The sequence below is a fragment of the Coenobita brevimanus genome, chromosome 107 (genome assembly GCF_032717465.1).
Source record: "Coenobita brevimanus isolate Jiangsu-jjx chromosome 107, ASM3271746v2, whole genome shotgun sequence".
Taxonomy (NCBI): Eukaryota; Metazoa; Arthropoda; class Malacostraca; order Decapoda; family Coenobitidae; genus Coenobita; species Coenobita brevimanus.
The window spans coordinates 25,794,053-25,813,121 of NC_137060.1; the positions used below are offsets into that span (position 1 = coordinate 25,794,053).

The 19,069-nt window shown below is 38.7% G+C and overlaps 2 protein-coding genes across 2 annotated transcripts in view; both read left to right on the forward strand.

Annotated features, from left to right (window-relative positions):
- The window catches only part of LOC145416778 (dnaJ homolog subfamily C member 9), a 412,599-nt gene that overhangs the window by 154,867 nt on the left and 238,663 nt on the right, over nucleotides 1–19,069 (forward strand). The window lies entirely within an intron of this gene.
- The window catches only part of magu (SPARC related modular calcium binding-like protein magu), a 146,675-nt gene continuing 139,263 nt past the window's right edge, over nucleotides 11,658–19,069 (forward strand). Inside the window, exon 1 of the mRNA XM_080285676.1 lies at nucleotides 11,658–11,997. Coding sequence (XP_080141802.1) covers nucleotides 11,827–11,997 — 171 coding nt within the window. The 5' untranslated portion in view covers nucleotides 11,658–11,826. The remainder of the gene's footprint in view (nucleotides 11,998–19,069) is intronic.

A 19,069-nucleotide genomic window follows, 5' to 3' on the forward strand; every position in this document is an offset into this window, starting at 1 on the left:
AATGAAGTAGTAGTCAGGGATTCACACTGAACAAAGACCTTTTGTGGTAATTTGGAGTTTTTCTAGAGTACATTAGTAGCAGCAGTGTTACAAGCTGTTCCCTGTGCAGTCTGCCAAATCTCTGAACACAGTAGGTCTTCATTCGGTATTATATCTTGGCAGGATCCTTCCTCCAGCCAAAGTGTGGGACTGGCAGGTGAGCATTGACTAGTTTTTATCTTATAATTCCAAAGAAGACAGCAGCAGTGTCTTGAGGACCTGTACGGTACCATCTGGTATTGTAAATTAATGGACTTAATAAGAAAACAGATTGGTAATAGTCAACACATCCATTAATGAATTAAAAATAGATTTTAGATTATTTGCATAAATTTTAGTAGATTTTGTTCGGTGTTTCTTAATTAAATGTTACTAATTATTTTGCATAATAATAGTAGCTGCAGTACTGTATATGTGTAATAATTGATACACTATGCAGGTCCAGTGAAGGGTTTATGTTGAATTTTAGAGTACCAGTATTGTTACAGGACAATTCATTTTATGTGGCTGAAATAATAATTGATTTATCAATACAGGTGATCACCTGCTGCAAGGAAATTATAAGAAAATTAAAACAAGTAAGTTGAACAGAAGTTGAGAGTAAATATATGGTAACTGTATTCGAGTTTTTTACCATTCAACATTGCTGCCTTCGAATTGTCTTTTCCTGGGTGATTCAACTCTCAGGAACTAAAGCATGCACAAATGCTTTTAATTTCATCTGGTAACATTTTTTTATCGTAAATGTCCGCATTACATTTCACATTCTTAGTTTCCATCATTCATATTTACAAAAGCCTTTTAAGTGGGGTGTGGGTTGTTTTATAAGTATTGTGCATCAGGAAGTCTTGTGCTTTCATTTTGGATTTTTGTATTACTATTATTATTTTTTTCTGTTTTGCTATTAATTAACATGTGTACAGTACTTTAAGGTTTCTTTTCAGTTAATTTGTAGTTGTGTATGCAAGCAGTTACAGGAAACAGTTCATACTTTATTTTTTATTTTTTTATAGTGCAATGAGATGCCAGTCTGCAATGACTTAAGTAATATCATGTCATTTAGGAGTCATTTTGTTGATATGGTTCCACACACCTTTAATTTATTTCATTTATTTGTGTATTATTATTATTATTATTATTAATATTTTGTTATAATTTTTCTATCACTTTTCATTCATTTAACATGACAGTTGCTTTATGCCTGATTTTCTTTTTCTAACGACAGTTGATGCATAGGAATTAATATATTCATTATTATTTTAAGCATTTCGGCTGTACTTCCCTAGTTATCACATCTTGTTGAAAATGTCATGACTGAAACATTTAAGGGCATGCAGTCAGTTGCTCAGTGAACCATGCTCATCTTTCTAGTGACAGACACTCCACTTTTTCTTCTGTCCCTTACTTAGATGCTCCTCTTCCTCTTCCTTCCCTCACTCAAGACACTCCTCTGCATTGTCCTTTCCTCACTCAGACACTTCTGTTCCTCCTCCTTCCCTCACTCAGACCTCTTCCTCATTCTTTCCTCTCACATTACCAGCAGGAAGTATGGTTTTTAGCACTGACACAGTTAGCTTACTGTGATGTATGTGTATCCCTTCTTCCTCATAAAACAATGAGAGGTGAAAGTGGAACGTGGCATCTAAACATCGGAACTTTGTAACACCTGTGATACACATAATGCTCAAGATCGGGGCAGACCCAGCCCCCAGGAAGGCAGACAGCTCATGGAGGACTCTATGGAGCCTTTGGATTGTATTTTGAGGCCTGTATTCATATCAGTTGCAGGCTGAAGTTTCCTACCTCCTGCAGTCCACCATCCTCCTTTTGAGAGATTGGGAGGGAGTTGAGGGATGTTTGTACAACAGGCAGTGGTGTTGCCCAGCTATGTCGGTACTACCACTTGAAGGCGTCCCTCTCTAGCACCATATCAGTAATTAAAAGATATGACTAACATACTGTACATGAGAAGAACATTAAAGTGTATCCTCTTAATGATGTAACTTATATCAATATGGAGTCAGCATAAATAGCATGCAAGAGAATGTTAACTGTGTAATATGCAAAATGAATTACTAAGGAGGAGGTGTTGTGAAGCCACCTATGCCAGCTGCAATATGGTCATTTGTGTGTGTGTGGGAGCAAGTGTAGATTGCTTTAACTCCTTCACTCTAATGAAACTTCATATTTATTCCTACTATAGGTGGTCCTCATTTTACATCTTGTTCACTTCTAAGTTATTTCATCATCAAGTTGCCAGTGAATTAACACCTTATTTTCACATAAAATTGCTTGTGGTTCATCTTAAACATATTTTAAAGTCAGACTTTCTTTTTCTGCTTTTAATTCTTACATTCGTGGACCACAAGCATGTTTCGCCTAATTCAGCATTTTCCTTGTACACATCACAGATTTACTAGAGATCTGGCTGTAACTCCGTATGATTTTATTTTCTGTAGTATATGCCTTCTGAACTGCAGTGGTTAGATGCACCCTTCATTTTCCCTGTCACTGATAGAGGTGGTGCTGATGAGGGATGTCTTCATGTGTTGGCACCGATATAATCAGGTGGGTCAACTGCCTGGTTATACAGATGTCCCTCAGCTACTTCCATAGCCCCGTAAAAGATGATGGTGGGCTGCAGGAAGGCATTTAAAGCCTGTAGTCCACTGGGTTCATATTTCAGATGAAGCTGGGGCTACAACTACTACCACGACTAATATAGGCTCTTTCTGAATTGAACTTGATTGTCTTGAGGCAGCAGGAATGGAAAAGAAAGTATGTCATCTGAGTGAAATGGTTAAATTATGACTGGTAATGTACTGATGTTATTTTAGCCTGAGTTTAGAATGAAGGTTAAGTCGTACATGATAGTATTTGTATTGATTTGCTGGAATGTTGATGAGACACTCACCAAGGTAGCAAGAATTATCAGGTGATTGCAGTGCATTTCTAATATACCATAATGCATAATTGTAGCAGAAGTTTGAAATACTGTTTAACAAAGTTGGGTTTAAATGTATATACCAATACTTACCAGAGTGATAATTCTGTAGATATGGGAGAACCAATATGAATCAGTACGTTTTTTATTTATGCACCACAAATCACATACAGTACATAATATTTGGAGTTAATTCTAAATCCACTAAATCTTTGGTTAAACAATAAGAACTGGTTTGGTAACTGAATCAGTATAACGTATTCTAACTGCTGTAGCTACCTTTGTACAGTAATAATGCATTGCAGCTATCCAGACGAGTTACTGATTGGAAACTGTGTTGTAACACCAGTACTTTATGTATCAGGTAAATTTTTAACGCTAGGGTGAAGGAAAAAGCCCAGTTTTTTTATTATGATATATGTATTGTTGAATATTGTGATCTGATGTTGGTATGTGGGAGTGCTTACCCTTATCTCTTATTTATTTACTTTTCTTTTTTAAACAGTAAAATTGAGCTAAAAATTAAACATACTACCCAGTGATGGTTGGTTACAACAAAGGCGCCAATAATAATCTCGCGCATTGATTCTTTACGCAACATGCAATTACTGATACTCTTATTATTGGATATGGTCATAACTATTATACAGGGTAGTATGTATATTGCACTCTCCAGCTTTTGTGTTTTGGGGACAGGTCAGTCTGTTTTCATGAGAAGTGAAGACCTTTTTGCTGCCTCTTGACATTATTAACCAGCTACGCAGTCAATGGATGTAAAAGAGAGAGAGAGAGAGAGGGAAAGACACTATAAAGCATGAAAAGGTTATGAAAAGCAGAAGATTCGGACTCAAAAAACATGAAAAGTAGAAATTGATGGAGGATCGGACTGTATGCATTATGAAATGGGTAACGGGATGTAAAAAATGATGCAGGGTAGACGCTGGTAATTCTGACTGAGCTGTCCCTGTAGCATGTGAAAATTGGGTAGTGCAATTTATGGACTACCTTGTATATGGCTGGCAACCTAGCAGCCAACGACACACTCATCAGGTTGGTATGATAAACCATACTGTTTTGACTCAGAGTTGCCCCCCAAGTTGCCATCTCTCCATCTTAAGCACTGAATTATAACCATGGATTAAGACCAATTGTGATGTTAGCCACGAAGAAGAGCTGTGGGAAGTACATACTGTAGAGTCATTGGAGCATCTTTTTTTGTCACTGAGCAATGTGAAATAATGCAAAAGGATGAAAATTTAGACCAAGTCAGAGTGAAAAAGGTATACAGTAGTGCATGTATGGCCACCCAGGGAATTACAAATGATTCAGTTGTGGGACTTATCTTACTTGTGGTTTACATATACAGACTACCTCAGAAAATTCTATAATGTATTACTGCTGCTACTGCTGTAATTCTTTCTCTGTAACCTTAGCCAGTAGCTCAAAAGGGTGTAGGTGTTCTAAAGAGAAAGGTGAACAATATGTGCATTTATGGAGTATATTATAACCTTAAGCTGTGGTGTAGTATTCCCTGTGTCAATCGTAAACAGTTAACCCTTTCAGTCTGAGTATGGTTCACGGTTCAACTGGACTTTTTAAGATCAGGTATATTCAGCTTAGGACCCGCTTCTAATATTGGAGGGGCTAATGGAGGCTACACCTAATCCCTCCAACTGTCATCGTCTCTCCAAAGCTGCTTAATATCGTCTGATGGAAGCAAGAATAAAATAATAAAGATATCATTTTAGGCAAAGGGGTCATATTTTATTTTTGCTGCAACCAGACTACAGTATTTTATTTAGCTTAGGAGGGTGCCCTAGTAGTAAAAGGGTTCCTAAAGGCTATAATCCAGTCCCTAAAGTATGAAAACTGTATCCTAAGCTGAATAAAAATCATCTGGAGATAAAATGAATGAAATAGGAAAATACATATGGGGCTGGAGGGACTAAGCTCAAGAGAGCTGCATGATGAAATGAAGTAGTCTTGTAGCCACATCTTTATTGATTTTCAGTGCATAAATGCTATTTTGTCTTGTCCTAGTAAACCTGGTATGTGATTAAAAAAAAAAAAAACTGTAACCACATCTTTATTGACTTTCAGTACATAATTATCATTTTACCTTGTACTAGTAAAACTTGATATGTGATTTGAAAAAAAAAAAAAGTATGTATGAGGTGTGAGTTTGTGAGGGAGTTGACCTTGGCCTGTCTCACTGTTGTGATGTAAAGCAAGTCTCTGCTCAAATGTATGAAAAAGTCCATTCAGGGAAGTTTGCAATTTGTTTTTAGGAATCGTTTAATTTTTGCCTTGTGCGTTGTTTTGTATCAGTTTCATTTCATTGTATAGACCTTTTTTTAATTATGTTTTAGAATTTTGCCCCTTGTACTTTTTATTGGTAAGAATTATTTTTGTTAATGTTTGACGATGTTGGTATTGTAACTGTAATAACCTTTTGAGCCTGGTGATGTCATCTTTAGTTTGTTCTTGCCACTTCTGTATTACTGTATTATATTCAGCTTAAGAAAGGCCTTGTATTAAAAGGGCTAATGAAAGCTGTATCAAATGGTTCTCGTTTGAAAAGTCCCTCTTAAGCTGAATAAAATAATCATCAAGTAGGAAGAAACACTAAAAAAAAAGACATTACAAGATTCAGGAGCTTTATGGAAGATGTTTAGTTGGGTCTGGTGTGTGTGTGTGTGTGTCACCAAGAACACGTGGCTTTACTGGTCTTATGCTTAACCAAGTCAGTCTCATGGAATAATTTATGGTTTATTTTATTTTATATTTTTTTTTACTGTAAGGTTAGGTATAGAATTAATCTATCCCTTCTGCACAATAGTTCATTCGTAAGCTGAGTGAAGTAATCTGATAACAACGGTAATCCATTTTTTTTTTCTTTTTAGTCTTATTATTTGATTATTTTATTCTGCTGGGGATGAACTTTTTGAATTGGAGGGATTAGATATAGCCTTAATAAACTTCTTGAGCTTTAGAGGCCTTTCCTGAGTTGAACAGAATTGTTTGGCAGCAACAAGAGTGAACTGAAAAGGCTGTCACTCAGTTTCAAGGGGTTAAACATATGACCAAAAGCATCAAATGATGTTCTGGAGCAGAGCTTTTGCGGTGATGACAAACTCGGTGCCGTGGGTTTACGTTGGTTGTGCTGGCCTGTAGGTATGGGTTTGTGTGTCACTGACAGACCTTTTAGTGTGCTGATGATTTGTTTATTTTATTTTTGCTGTTGTCAGATGATTTAATTACACTCTGGGGAGACTGTCATAGTGAGGGGATTTTTTATTGAGGCGAAGATGCAGTTGACAGGTTGGTGATGATTGGCTGAATGCAACATGTCCGAATAACATTTACTAACCCAAATTTTCCCCTCAGATATATGTTGTCAGTTAGCAATACTAACAAGTAATGAGATTATGAAGTAATGTTGCATTCAGCCAGTCTTCACCTACCAGTCAAGTGCATCTTTGCCTCGATAAAAAAACTGAGTATAGTTCAAGACATCTCTCCTGAGCCAAATGAAATCATTTGATGATGACACAAATAAAGTGGTCTCGGCACTAAAAGGGTTATGTGCTTGCTGGGTGCCATTATCACTATAACTCATAACATAATGGTGTTCCAGATGCCCCATGCCCTGGATGAGATGTGTGGCAAGTGTGGTAGGAAATATGCCACACTGAACCACTAATGAGTTCCAGCCAACTCTGATTTGTGCTGTATTGCTTGATGTAAGGGTTGTGAGGTAGTTACTGCACCATAGTCAGGTTGTTTTCACCTGACAAAAGTAGGCCACTCTCACAACTTGAAGTCAGTCAGGGTTGCATGAAATTTGATAAACCTTAGTTAGGAGGTGTGAAGCTATCCCTTTGCATACTAGTGACTCCAGTCCAACAACACTTGGCCATCCACCTAACCTAAAGGGGTTGGTGATCTTTGTCAGGTTGAAACAGAATGATTATCCATTTGTGTCCATTATCAGAGTACGGTATTGAAATTTCCTCCATGATGTAAGTGTAAGGTACATGATGGATGGAAAAGTAAGAATATTTTGGAATAGTGACACCATACTTGCACATGACATCCTAAAAGGGCATGGGTGTTTTAGAAGGATCTCTGTCCTCCCTCGGCCTGACCCGCCCATCTTAGACAAGGGTCAGGCTCGTGGGACAATCAGTTTTAAGTGTAGATAATTAATTGTACAGCATTTGTAAGAAGGGGATGTGTGGGAGGGGTCCATAGTGCTTCTCTGTGTCAGCTTGCTTCAGTTTGATTTGAAACTGATGATATTTGCACTAGGGAGAAAAGAGAATGATGGTTATCAACTTCCTTATAGGAAGTGCATGAAGGGTACTTTTAATGAGTGATAGAGAGGTACAGTATATGAATTAGGATGGTGGTGCGAGGTTGAGAGAAGGCAGCCTGCTGGCAGAGGACAGGGTGGCAAGGAGGCAATTTTTCTGCAGCCACCTCCTCCAGGATTAAGGCATATGGCTGTGGATAGACAGAAGAGATGTGGATATAAAGAAGAATTTTGTTGTGAGGTGAGAAGACCTTTTTTTGGAGGTGAAGAAACTTTGGATTGGCAGGAGGGGGAAGTCTCATTAACTTTGTCTATCCATGTGTCCCTTTTGCAGAGGCTATAGTTGGTGATAAGTGCATGTGTTTATGAGTTAGAACTTCTCAAGTACTGTACTCCTTATAGATCTCAGGTTCGTGTTAAGTGTCTGGTATAATTATTGTAAGTGGTGTGTCACTGAAATGTTGAGGTTATTGGTATATCATATGGCTAGCAGCGGTAATGAATATGAATGAGTGTAGTATGTTATAGTGCAGATATTATCAGGGGGAAAGTTTAGAGCAGAGAAATGCTAGAGAACTGACCCACTGCAGTCTTGTTGAAGTAAAAGACTAAGTGGCAAGGCGCAACTACAATTTATAATTTATCTAATGTTTATTTTTGCATTCATTGTTGAGTGCTTGCTGTTGTGCCTACCATTCAAATGCTTAGGTTTTTGTAAATCGATCTGTTTTTTGAGGAGTGAGAATGGGAAAAGCAGGCACTGAGTACAACTTTTTATTGATTTTTTAGCGGATGATGAGCAGTCAGGTGGGTGTAACTTTCTGTACGTATTCTGTAAAGAGGTTTTTACTCCAGCTGCATCTTTTGCCAGTCCATTTGTGTATAAAGGTTGAGCAAGGGTTTTTCTACGTTTCTACCAACACGTTTGAATGTCATTTTCCTGTGCAGGTGTTGATTTGGAGTCCGTGTCTTTCATTTACTGGTACCATATGTTTTCCCTTCCCTAGTGAGATGGTGACGTGATCCTGTGTGGAAGAATGGCATCATTGTACTCATGTAGTTTTTATGTATATTTTTTACATGCTCATAAAATGTAATCATTTGTCATGAATATCATCATTGCCATGGATGTAAAGTAACGTACAGTGCTTTTCAAACAAATTGGAGTTAACTGTATTATGAAAACAGTCTGAAGTGAATCATTAAGACATCAGAAAAGTAAAGCTTATGTTAATGAGTTACCATTAATTATGGAACTGAAAATGCCTTTGTAATTGGTCTGGCTTCATGAATATGTATTCAGTGATGAAACAGCAATACTGTTAGATATTTGGCATGTTCAGGGTAAGCAGAGGATGACTACAAAAACAAACGAATACAATCCCAAACAAGGCTATGATGACATTGAATGCAGTGCCCCATAACTTGGAGTACAGTAACATTTTGTTACTATTGGTATTGAAAGAAACTTGGCAACTTGGATGGTATATTGTTAAGGAGGAGAGATGAAGGACTTCATGTTAGAAGGCAAAATAGGAAGAAGATTATGTACAATACTGTGTGGATATAATTGTAAGATGTTGGAAGAACTGAAATGCAATATGTTCTTTGTAATGGTGAATTTCCAGGCTTGATAAAGTGTTATAAGAAGGATTGTGTAGAAGGAAAGAGAAGAAACAAGTAGGATACATTGATGGAGGCTTTGAATGAAACAAATCAAAGGTATTTACAAAAGGACACTGGCACATTATGAAAGTGAAGAATGGAAATTAATTATTGCAAAATTAGTGAGAAGTGGAAGGTAGACATTGAATATGCACAAGATAAATAGAGTAGTGAAAGACAGGAATAGATGATTAGCAAGATGTGAGAGAGGAATAAAACTTTTGCAAGATTAAATTGCAGTGGAAGACATGAATGTTAGTGAGATGTGGAAGCGAGGAAATGACCTTTTGTTAAGTTTGGTAAGAAGTGGAACAGAAGACCAGTGAGACAAGGGGGGAGAAATTTATGTACTTGGTTAAATATGTGAAAGACAGGAAGTGAAGATTGATAGTACTGAGAAGCCGAAGAATGGATGCAAGCTTTTACGAATAAGTGAAAGATAGGAATGCTGTAAACAGTTTTAGTGAGACGTGTAAAGGAGAATGAAGTGGAAGGTGGAAAGAGAATAATACAAAACATAGTGACTTTAATGATGGGAATGTACAGTACCATTACTGAGATTTTGAAAAATGGAAGATAGGTAGAGAAGATAGGAAGAGAAGAGAAGATACTGTATACTGTTATGAAAGATTAGAAACATAGAGGATATATTGAGAAGAGGAAGATAGACTGAGAAGTAGATAGAAGATAGATAGACCGTGGTTAAAGATAGAAAATGTATGATCACCAGGATGTGGAAGGGAGGATTCAAAACTCATGCAAAGTGGAGTGTGAAGTGGAAGAGTGGAATTAAAACCTCTGCAATACAAGTGGAAGGCAAAATAAGTTGTTCCTTGCCTTAACACGACCCTGTCTCGCCGAGTTGTCAGCTGTCAAGACTGCCCACAATTTTTTGGTGTATCTTTTAAGCATTATGTCCAATCATGGTCATACGTGATAATAAAGTAATTTTTGTACTTGCCAGGAGTTTGATTTTTCTTGTTGAGGGAGATACTTTAGTGTAGTTGTGGCGTGTGAAGAAATGAGCTACGGAGGAGGACTGCTGGACCTCAGGGAACAGGTTGTAAAGTCTATGTCCAGAGTATGAAGGGGAAAAAATGGTTTCAAAACTAGTAGCCTACCAATGTATCATTTATTGCCTTTGTACCATTATGATTTTGTTTGTGCAGTACGTTATTATTTTGACTGTTTTGATTGCCCATACTACTAGAAAGTGTAAAATGATAACTTTCTGATAGCTTTGGTTAGTACTGAACTACTGCCAGAAGCTTTGGGTATTGTCATTTTCTTTTTCCCGCCAAGATCGTCATCGCCAGCCTCATTTTTTGTTTTGTTTGCAATATACTTCAAATGTTTTTAACCATTCCGTTTATAAGTGTAATGTAATCGACAAAGTCATGGGGGGAAAAAATGTTCAGTCGTGCGGAGGTAGATTCAATTTTTTGGCGGGAAATTTGAATTGCTTAGATGATAGCCCCAGTATGAGTTAAATTCATGCTTATTACTCTTTACCAAATAAGGAGCCTTCACTGTGTCCCACCTTCTCCCCCACTACCATTGTCCCCTCCCCACTGAACTTCCCCACCCTCTATCATCTTTTGTCCCCTCTCCTTCTTGCCCGACTCTCCTCCCTCTTACCTTTGAACTCTTTCTCTCTCTCTCTCTCTCTCTCTCTCTCTCTCTCTCTCTCTCTCTCTCTCTCTCTCCATCTTTCATCTTTACATTCCCCTCTATCTCGGTGGCTGTCAGTGGGGCTCGAACCCATTCCAGGACGTCCTCCAAACCTACCCAGCCGCCTCCCTTGTCTAAACCCTTCTCCTCCTCCCCATGGATCCTTCTTCCTTCCCTGTTGCATATATCACCAATTCCCCGCCTTTCCTTACCCACCTCACCAGCCTTCCCCTCCTTCCTCCACGTCACCCAGGATGAGAAAGTATTATAGCGTAACCGGTTTAATTTCACCTGGCAAAAATTCCTTATCCCTTTTCAGCTCGGTTAATGGTCAGGTGTAGTCAGAAGATAATTTTGAGTAGCAACCAAGGAGGCTTATTCCTTACACGTAACTAAGGTTCATAGAATTTCACGCAACCAAAACTTTTTACTCGTTTTAAATTGTCCAGTTCCGTTAGATTTAAACAAACCGACCAGTGACCTTCAAGATCTGCCTTACTACTTCCGTCCCTTAAACAGGTATTTCATAATTGTTCGACTTTAATGCCACGTAAACATTGAACAAATAAAGGCCTGAGGAGGATATTGTCACTTCTAAACGCCTTGCTTGTGGCGCTATAAAGATAAAAGCTAAATATTCTGATGTTGCACTGTTTAGGAATGTCATCCCTTGTTTTCCCAACTAAGTGATACATTGCTAGATGATGGAGATTACATATTTTCAAGAATATCTGAAGCATGCGTAAGATGTGATAATCGTAGGTTGTTAACGGTCATTAAGGATTCAAAATTAGTCCTACTTCTGGGTTAACTAGATACATCGGATTTATTACGAGTAACATAAGATTATCTATATCAATACATGCATAGCAATACTGAGAATTATTATCAAAGGTTATGCACTGCCAAAGGGCATAAAAAAATTACTGATGTCCAACGCTGGCAACCAAACATCTCTCGAGACCGTCCGCCTCTTTACTTTGGAGGGTACCGTCAGTCACTTCAGTGTCGTGAGAGCGACGGGGGAGGGTAGTTGTGCGTCGCCTCTGCTCCAGGGTCGTCTCGTGGTGCTGACTTTCCTGTCGATTTTGTGCTGTTGACCTCAAACAAATTGCCGGTAACCATAAGTAATTATGTGCCAGACACTGTGGCCAAACCAAAAAGCAATCATAATGTGAATGATTAGTGATCTATGTGTTTATTTAACCAAGTTTTGCGCAAAACAATTTTAAAAGTAACGCGAATTCAGTTTATATTATCGGGTGGAGTGAAGATGGCCTGGGTGCTGCGAGGAGAGGCTGTCCTTCTCTGCCTGGCGTGTCTGTGTGCACTGTCAGCAGCTCAGTTGGGTTTGCACGAGGAGGTAAGTTAGCAATTGCAATCTCGTTAATTATTAAATAGATTGTCATACCCCCATTGCTACTTCTGCGTCCCCTCATTTTTTCCCCTCCCACCTTCTTTCAAGTCAGGTAACGTTTTTAAGTATGATTTCAGTTGCCAGTTTATTTTTACGATTATTATTTTTGATGTACCGGTACGTTATTTGAATTCCCGTTATTTTTAAATTTGTTCAACTTTGTAACCGATGTACCGGATATTTTTTTAGCATAGGCCTAATCAACCCTAATTTGTATTTTATCCATTTGCTGTTTCCCGAACATTACATTGTATCTGTTATTGTAGTAGCAGATTTTGACACTTTTTCCACCTAATACATGCTACTTGTGTCTATACTTTTTCAATTTTCTTGTTTTATTATTTGTATGTCGTCTTCATCTTGCCGGCAACACGTGTCTCATGTTCTTAACCGGTTTGACTTTATTACGACTTATTAATGATTAAGAATATTTATTTGTAGGAGCTGTAATCATGGGCATCAGTTTTAATTAGTTTTGTGTGGCTGTTCTTTCATTGTATATTCATCGAGTGTGTGTGTGTGTGTGATAATTCTTGTATTTTGCCTTCACGCTGCCGGATAGCCATGTTTTAGGTGTTTTGTTTTATCGTTCGTTTATTCTCGTTATGTATATTTGCTTTTTTTTTTTTTTTAATGTAACCGGTATACACTAGCTTGTATTTATCCTTCAGAGTATTGTCAGACGTTATATGGTAATTGTCGGCATAAAAGGTAATCAGATCTAGGCGTTATTTTTGTTCTATACCATTAGAGAGAGAGAATATAATTTACCTGAAGCTGGTATTAGATTGGTATCATAACCGGTATAAATTATAATTTTGATCGCATTTTTTTTACGGCTATTTTTAGTTTTGTCTTGTAATTTATTGAGTCTTAACATACCGTCTATTACGTTTGTGCATATGCTTTTTATGTAATTTTACTGTATGCTATTACATTTGTACATTCCTGTGTACAAGAAGGTTAGCCTACTGTACTTATTCACCTCCTGTTCCATTGTTCTTTAATTACATGTACTTTGCTTTGTACACTTCCTGTTGAACGTCATTCTTTTACTACGGTACATTTATTTTCTCTTTATCAATATCTGTTCTGGCATCTCTATATTTTTAGGGTCTAGCTACATAAAATCGTTAGGCAGTAGGAATGGATTACGTCCTCGAGCTGAAAGGGTGAACTCATTTACTTTTTTTTTTTACTTCTCATATTGTTACCTTTAACCGCCAATAATTTTTTATCGTTTTTATTTTCCGATGGTTTTCTTTAATTCTTATTTTCTAGTACCGGTTTCTGTATAATTAATAGTTACATGGGCAGGCCTCTCTCTCTCTCTCTCTCTCTCTCTCTCTCTCTCTCTCTCTCTCTCTCAGTGCGTGTGTGATGGATGCTTGAGTGTTGGATGAGTTATGACCCTATCCAGCCCAGCCTATTCTCGCCTCTACCCGAGCCCAGCCACTTGATGCTTCGTCTGTTTTATCATCCCAGCCCTTAGATGGGGTGAGGTAGGGTCGAGAAATAAAAAGTGCAAAAATAGCATTCTTGGTGAAAGGAGGCCATACCGTCATACAGTCATTTATTTGCTAACAAAACCATATGCCTATAGATGAAATGTGCAGTCATTCCGTCCACTTTCACGTTAAAAAGGGGGATTAGGAAGAGGCATGATTTATGTATCATTTCAGCTCTCTCAGTTCCTTCAGCTCTGTCACCCATGCTCACAAACTCATTTATCGTATTTATCCGGTCTTGATCATTCACGCGTCAGACTCGCCTAACACATATATATATACACCTTATTTTTTCTCAGTGATCATACTATACTATAATATACTGTAGGCTTGATTATAGACCGTAATAATGAAAATGAAAAAAAATCGTATTGACGGGTTCGGCTAATAGTAAATCTGCCACTAATCTGACATAACTCATTACTGTACGTACGGTAGTGACATTTCTCGCACCCAACATTAACCGCCATCTTGTGTTGCGGGCGAAAGTCGTCACATTATTCCTTTCACTTTCCCGCGTGTGAGATGTTTTCACTTCTTCCCGCCTGGATTTGAATGGACAGCACTTTGGGGAAATATTGCAGCACAACTGGCCTTTAGATAAGATGCCAAGGTAAAGGTAATATTAGCATTTGTTAATTGGATTTTTCAGTGACTGCCGGTACGTATTCAAATTTTTGCGGGAAAAATGATGATATTACTGGTAGCTGATTGTTTAAACTTCTGGATATGAGTGAGCTGTCGTACGTGTTAAGAAATATTGCCACATCATATTTCCATTGAGGTTTGAAGGTTGAGGGTGTTCGTAACATTGTAGTGGATTTGCAGTTTCTAAAGCGTAGGTGAGATGGCATTCAGATTTTGGCGGGAGAACAAATGCGGTGACTAGTAGTGTTCACCTGGTACTTGGATTGGAATAAGCTACGTGTTCAGAAATGGTGCTTCAAGACATGTATTCTCGTCGGGCAAGGAGATTCCCTAGCACCTCCTCTTTAGTGGTTTATTTTTGGGTATGGCTGGTTAATATCCTTTTTAACATACAGTAGCTAATTCATGCAGAGTATGGCGATGTTTGAAGTATTTATACAACACAGACTAGGACAGGAAGGTGTAATAAGCAAACTAAATTGCTTAGGAAAATATGTTAGGGAGCTTCCGCAGCCGACGGGAATACGTGCCCAGGTCTGCAGAGATACCATGTAAAGACATTCTGAAGAAGCTAGCTAGCTCTCGGATTTGGAGGCTACGAATGACGTTTATACAAGCATATTGATGGGAAACTGAATGGCTTCGGCTCATTTTTTCCCTTCCGCGTAGACGAACGAACAGTGTTTAAAAATAATGTTGCTTCAAAGTCGTATGGAAATGCCAAGGAGAGAATGTTACTAGCCTATATCAGATTTGTAGTCAGGGTTTAGGTGCTAGAGAATGAATACCTCTGGCCTGGATAAGATTGAGCTACGGTACGTGTTTGGAAACAAATATTAAAAAGATGTCAAGTTAGAGGATAAAGGGTAGACCTATCTGGTTGTCAAGATTGCAACCATGAGTTCAGGTTAAGAATTGACGTCTTAAGATTGTGACAGAGGAGTGGAGACGTGTTTAGTATTATTATTTCATCAGATTCCCGCAGAGATGTCAAAGTAATATTATTAGTTGTTTACGAGACGTAGCTACAGATGCAGTTTTGGGGGTTTTCATATTTTGGCGGGAATGAATGTGACACTTGCTGGCTGACGACTTTCACCTTTCTCGTCTATACAGTGTGTGACAGCATCGGGAACACCTAGAGATACTTGAAGTTTGAGTACGGGAGCTTCTTATCAGATTTGCAGATGCCATATAAAGAAGGCTCACCGGTAGCGTATGAGGTGATGATATTTGGCTGGAAAAGGCATGACCGTACCAAGGCCGTGGACTTGGCCCTGGGATTCCGAACGTAAGAGTACAGTGAGATCAGTACGGAGATCAGTTCCTGTTGTGAGAATAATTCCTGCCGTGAGATTAACTCCTGTGAAACTAGTTCAAGCCTTGAGATTAGTTTCTCCTCCTAGCTCCTCCTCCGAGTACTGTACTCCTACCATACTACTACTACTACAGCATTTATTTACTTCCTTTATTATTATTATTATTATTATTTGGATAGGTGCGTACCAGTAAATCGCAAACAGTCCTGTGATGTATAGATTGTGTATTATTGTAGGCTTTATCGGACACGACCCATGTACCGTATAGCGGAGTTTCTGTCAACGTCCAGTTGGGTAATGACCTCAGTTACCGTCTTAGGGTATCGTTACCCGGTATTTTCCAGTAGGCTAATCAAATACCAGTCCTTAAGATAACATACAGGCTTCTTGAGGTACGGTACGGTACATACGGTAATTATTTTGCTATGTATGGGAAGTTCATATTGCGGCCGGTTACGTACACACAGACACACACACACACACACACACACGCACACACACACACACACACACACACACACACACACACACCTTTTCCTTGTACTGTAGATCTGTTTAATTCACAAGTATGATAGCCTCGCGTAATAATGGTATAAGCCTGGTTGAGTAAGGAGGATAAATCTGCAAATGAGGTTGCATTACAACTACTGCCGGTACGAGCTTCCGGTACTGCCCCCCACCTCTCTCTCTCTCTCTCTCTCTCTCTCTCTCTCTCTCTCTCTCTCTCTCTCTCTCTCTCTCTCTCTCTCTCAACTCCATGACATTTGCACCCAGCGGCCAGAAAGTTTCAAATATTGATGTTTATGACGCACTTAACACGAGTTATGGCTGAAGGTCACAAGAGAGAGAGAGAGAGAGAGCAGAGCAGACCAGACGAAGGTGTTATTAAATTTGATAAAGAATACACGAATTTATTTGTGAACTGAATAAATAATTTGCCTCATAAATAAAAATAGTTAAAAGAAAGCAGTATGTATGTATACCGTAGCGTAATTAATGAACTGGAAAAGTGTCGTAATGAAAAATAATACGGACAGAAAGTGTGATCATACCGTTATCTTAATCGTGTTTTGATGTTTAGTCACCGATAATGGCCATAACAGTATCACTAATTATTGATATCTGTAACTGGTAAGCTATAACCGTACGTTGATCTGATTTGATAAGCGATAACTAGAATGGGCAAGTATGGTATTCTTGTAACCTTTTCACCCCGAGGACGCTTTATTAATTTTATACGACACCCACATGATTTTATTTAGCCTACCACTGACTTCTCGTAGTCAGATAAATAAAATAGAATAAACAAAAATCGTAGCTTGAGTAGAATAGTTTAGTGATGGCAAGAATTTAATTTGTAACGTCATCGTTGTGAAGTGGTTAAATCTTCAGTATATTTCAACGTTTATTTATGCCAATGGAAAACTATATAGACTAATATCCTGACCTAAGCCTAAATAGCTTCTCTGTACACACACACAATAATTTAATCGTGGCTGTAGCTGTATAGTGGAGGCGGAAGTACAAGGGTAGATGGGCAGCTTAAGGTCTTAGACGGGGTGAGGGAGGTTGGCGTTTTAGGAGTCATGGTAGGAAGGGTCGTTACTGAGTAGAGATTAATAATGTGTATAGCTTATAGGTCTCTCTCTCTCTCTCTCTCTCTCTCTCTCTCTCTGTTACGGGTACATATGAAAAAATGCAGCGATGTGCAAGAGATACCTGGCACCTGTACTATGTTGAAAGAAGTAACTAGCGCCCTTATAGCTATGGTATGCATTTTTTTTCTTCAGTTGGAGTCACTCTTGTATTAAGGTCAACGATTATAATTTCATATTCATTTCAGAGCCTCCATGAAACAACCTGTAGCCAAGTATCAGGCTTAGTTCAGTGTTTAGGCCGAGATTAGAAGACCTAATTCATTGTACAGGATATTTTTTACCATTTTGTTTGGATATAAAGTATCACTTATATACACTAGAAGCATTACTGGTATGATTATTAATGTCCCCGGTACGCTTACTGTTGTTTTAAAGTAAAGGAACAGTTAGGTTTTGTCTCTTCCACTTTTTAAATTGAAAAATAAAAATTCTGATGTAGGCCTGCCGTAATAATTTCCTGTATAGGCCTATATGAATTGGGCATATACCGTAGTTCGAATATGTGAAAGTAATATGAATTAGTTTGAAGACTGGAAAAGTATGTGTATAATAATTCCTTTAAGTAAAAATGCGATACAATAATAATCTTGAGTTTGCCATGTTGAAGCTAGTATGACAAGTATGCCTGTAATAATTTCTCCTGATTTATGGGATACTGAAAAAATAATAAAATATATGATACGATGATCTTGAGTTTTGTGATGTTTGTCAGGTACTATGAACAAATTACATGTTTCCATAGATACTAGGTGGTGTATGTTAACGTAGCACAGGATTTGATAAATAATACATCATCTGGTTCAGCCTGTTGCACCGGTTAAGAGTACTTATAACCGGTTCACTGGTAGCGTCTCTTTCTCCCTCTCTCTCTCTCTCTCTTACACACACCGCTCGCTGGCTCAGTGGTAGCGTTCTCGCTTGCCATCTGGTAGACGGGAGTTCGCGCCTCGCTCAGGTTGCGAAAAGTTTCACTGACGAAGTGGGTAGTTACTGTCTCCCTTGAGCAAGGTGAGGGGTGTGTGCATGTGTGAAGGTCACAGCCTTGCCCTTAGATCGGACTATATGAGTTCTCAGCTCCCTTCCGGGAGGGTAAAAGCTGACGATCACGACCATCAGGTGATCCTGACCGACCCGGTGAATTACACACACACACACACACACACACACAGCCGCATTGCCTTCCTTCACTGATTGGCATTTGGGCAGTTCAGTGTATGTTGACAGGCAGGATATGTTTAGTACTAGAACTGGTACCGGTACATACTGGTAGTGGTGGTGGCCGTAGCTATCTGGAGAGTGTAAGTTACTATACTCCTTTTGCTCTAACTTGGCTAAAAAATCGCCATCTTTTAATCTTGAATACTGAGTTGTAGTAAATGATTGACGCTGGAGTATTGTCCTAGTTACGAAGATGTGCTGTGGAAAGGATGTAAAGTTCTTGCAGTCTTGGTATTTTGAATAATCAGTTGAAGCAAAAGATTAACGCTAGAATATGGTCGTAGTCACGAAGAAGTGCCGTGGAAAGGATGTAGATCCGTAGCATTTTGTCCCTGGGCTGCGTGAAATAAGCTGCAAAGGGATGAAAACCTGGGCCAAGTGAAGGTGGAAGAAATAGAGTATCGGTACGTAGCCTAAACTTCCCTAAGAGTACTAAAATCATCTGGTGTTAATTACACAGGCCCAAGTGATGAAGACGTCCACGGGCTGAAGGGGTCAACGTGCCATCTTAAACTGACAAGCGAGACTAGGACCCGTATGCAGGGTGACGGGATACTTAGTGGCGTATTTTCCCCAGCGATTTAATTTGCATCACACCTTAACGTTCTCTTATATATATCCCAAGCGATTTCCATCACGCCTTAACGGCCTCTTATTCCCGTATGCT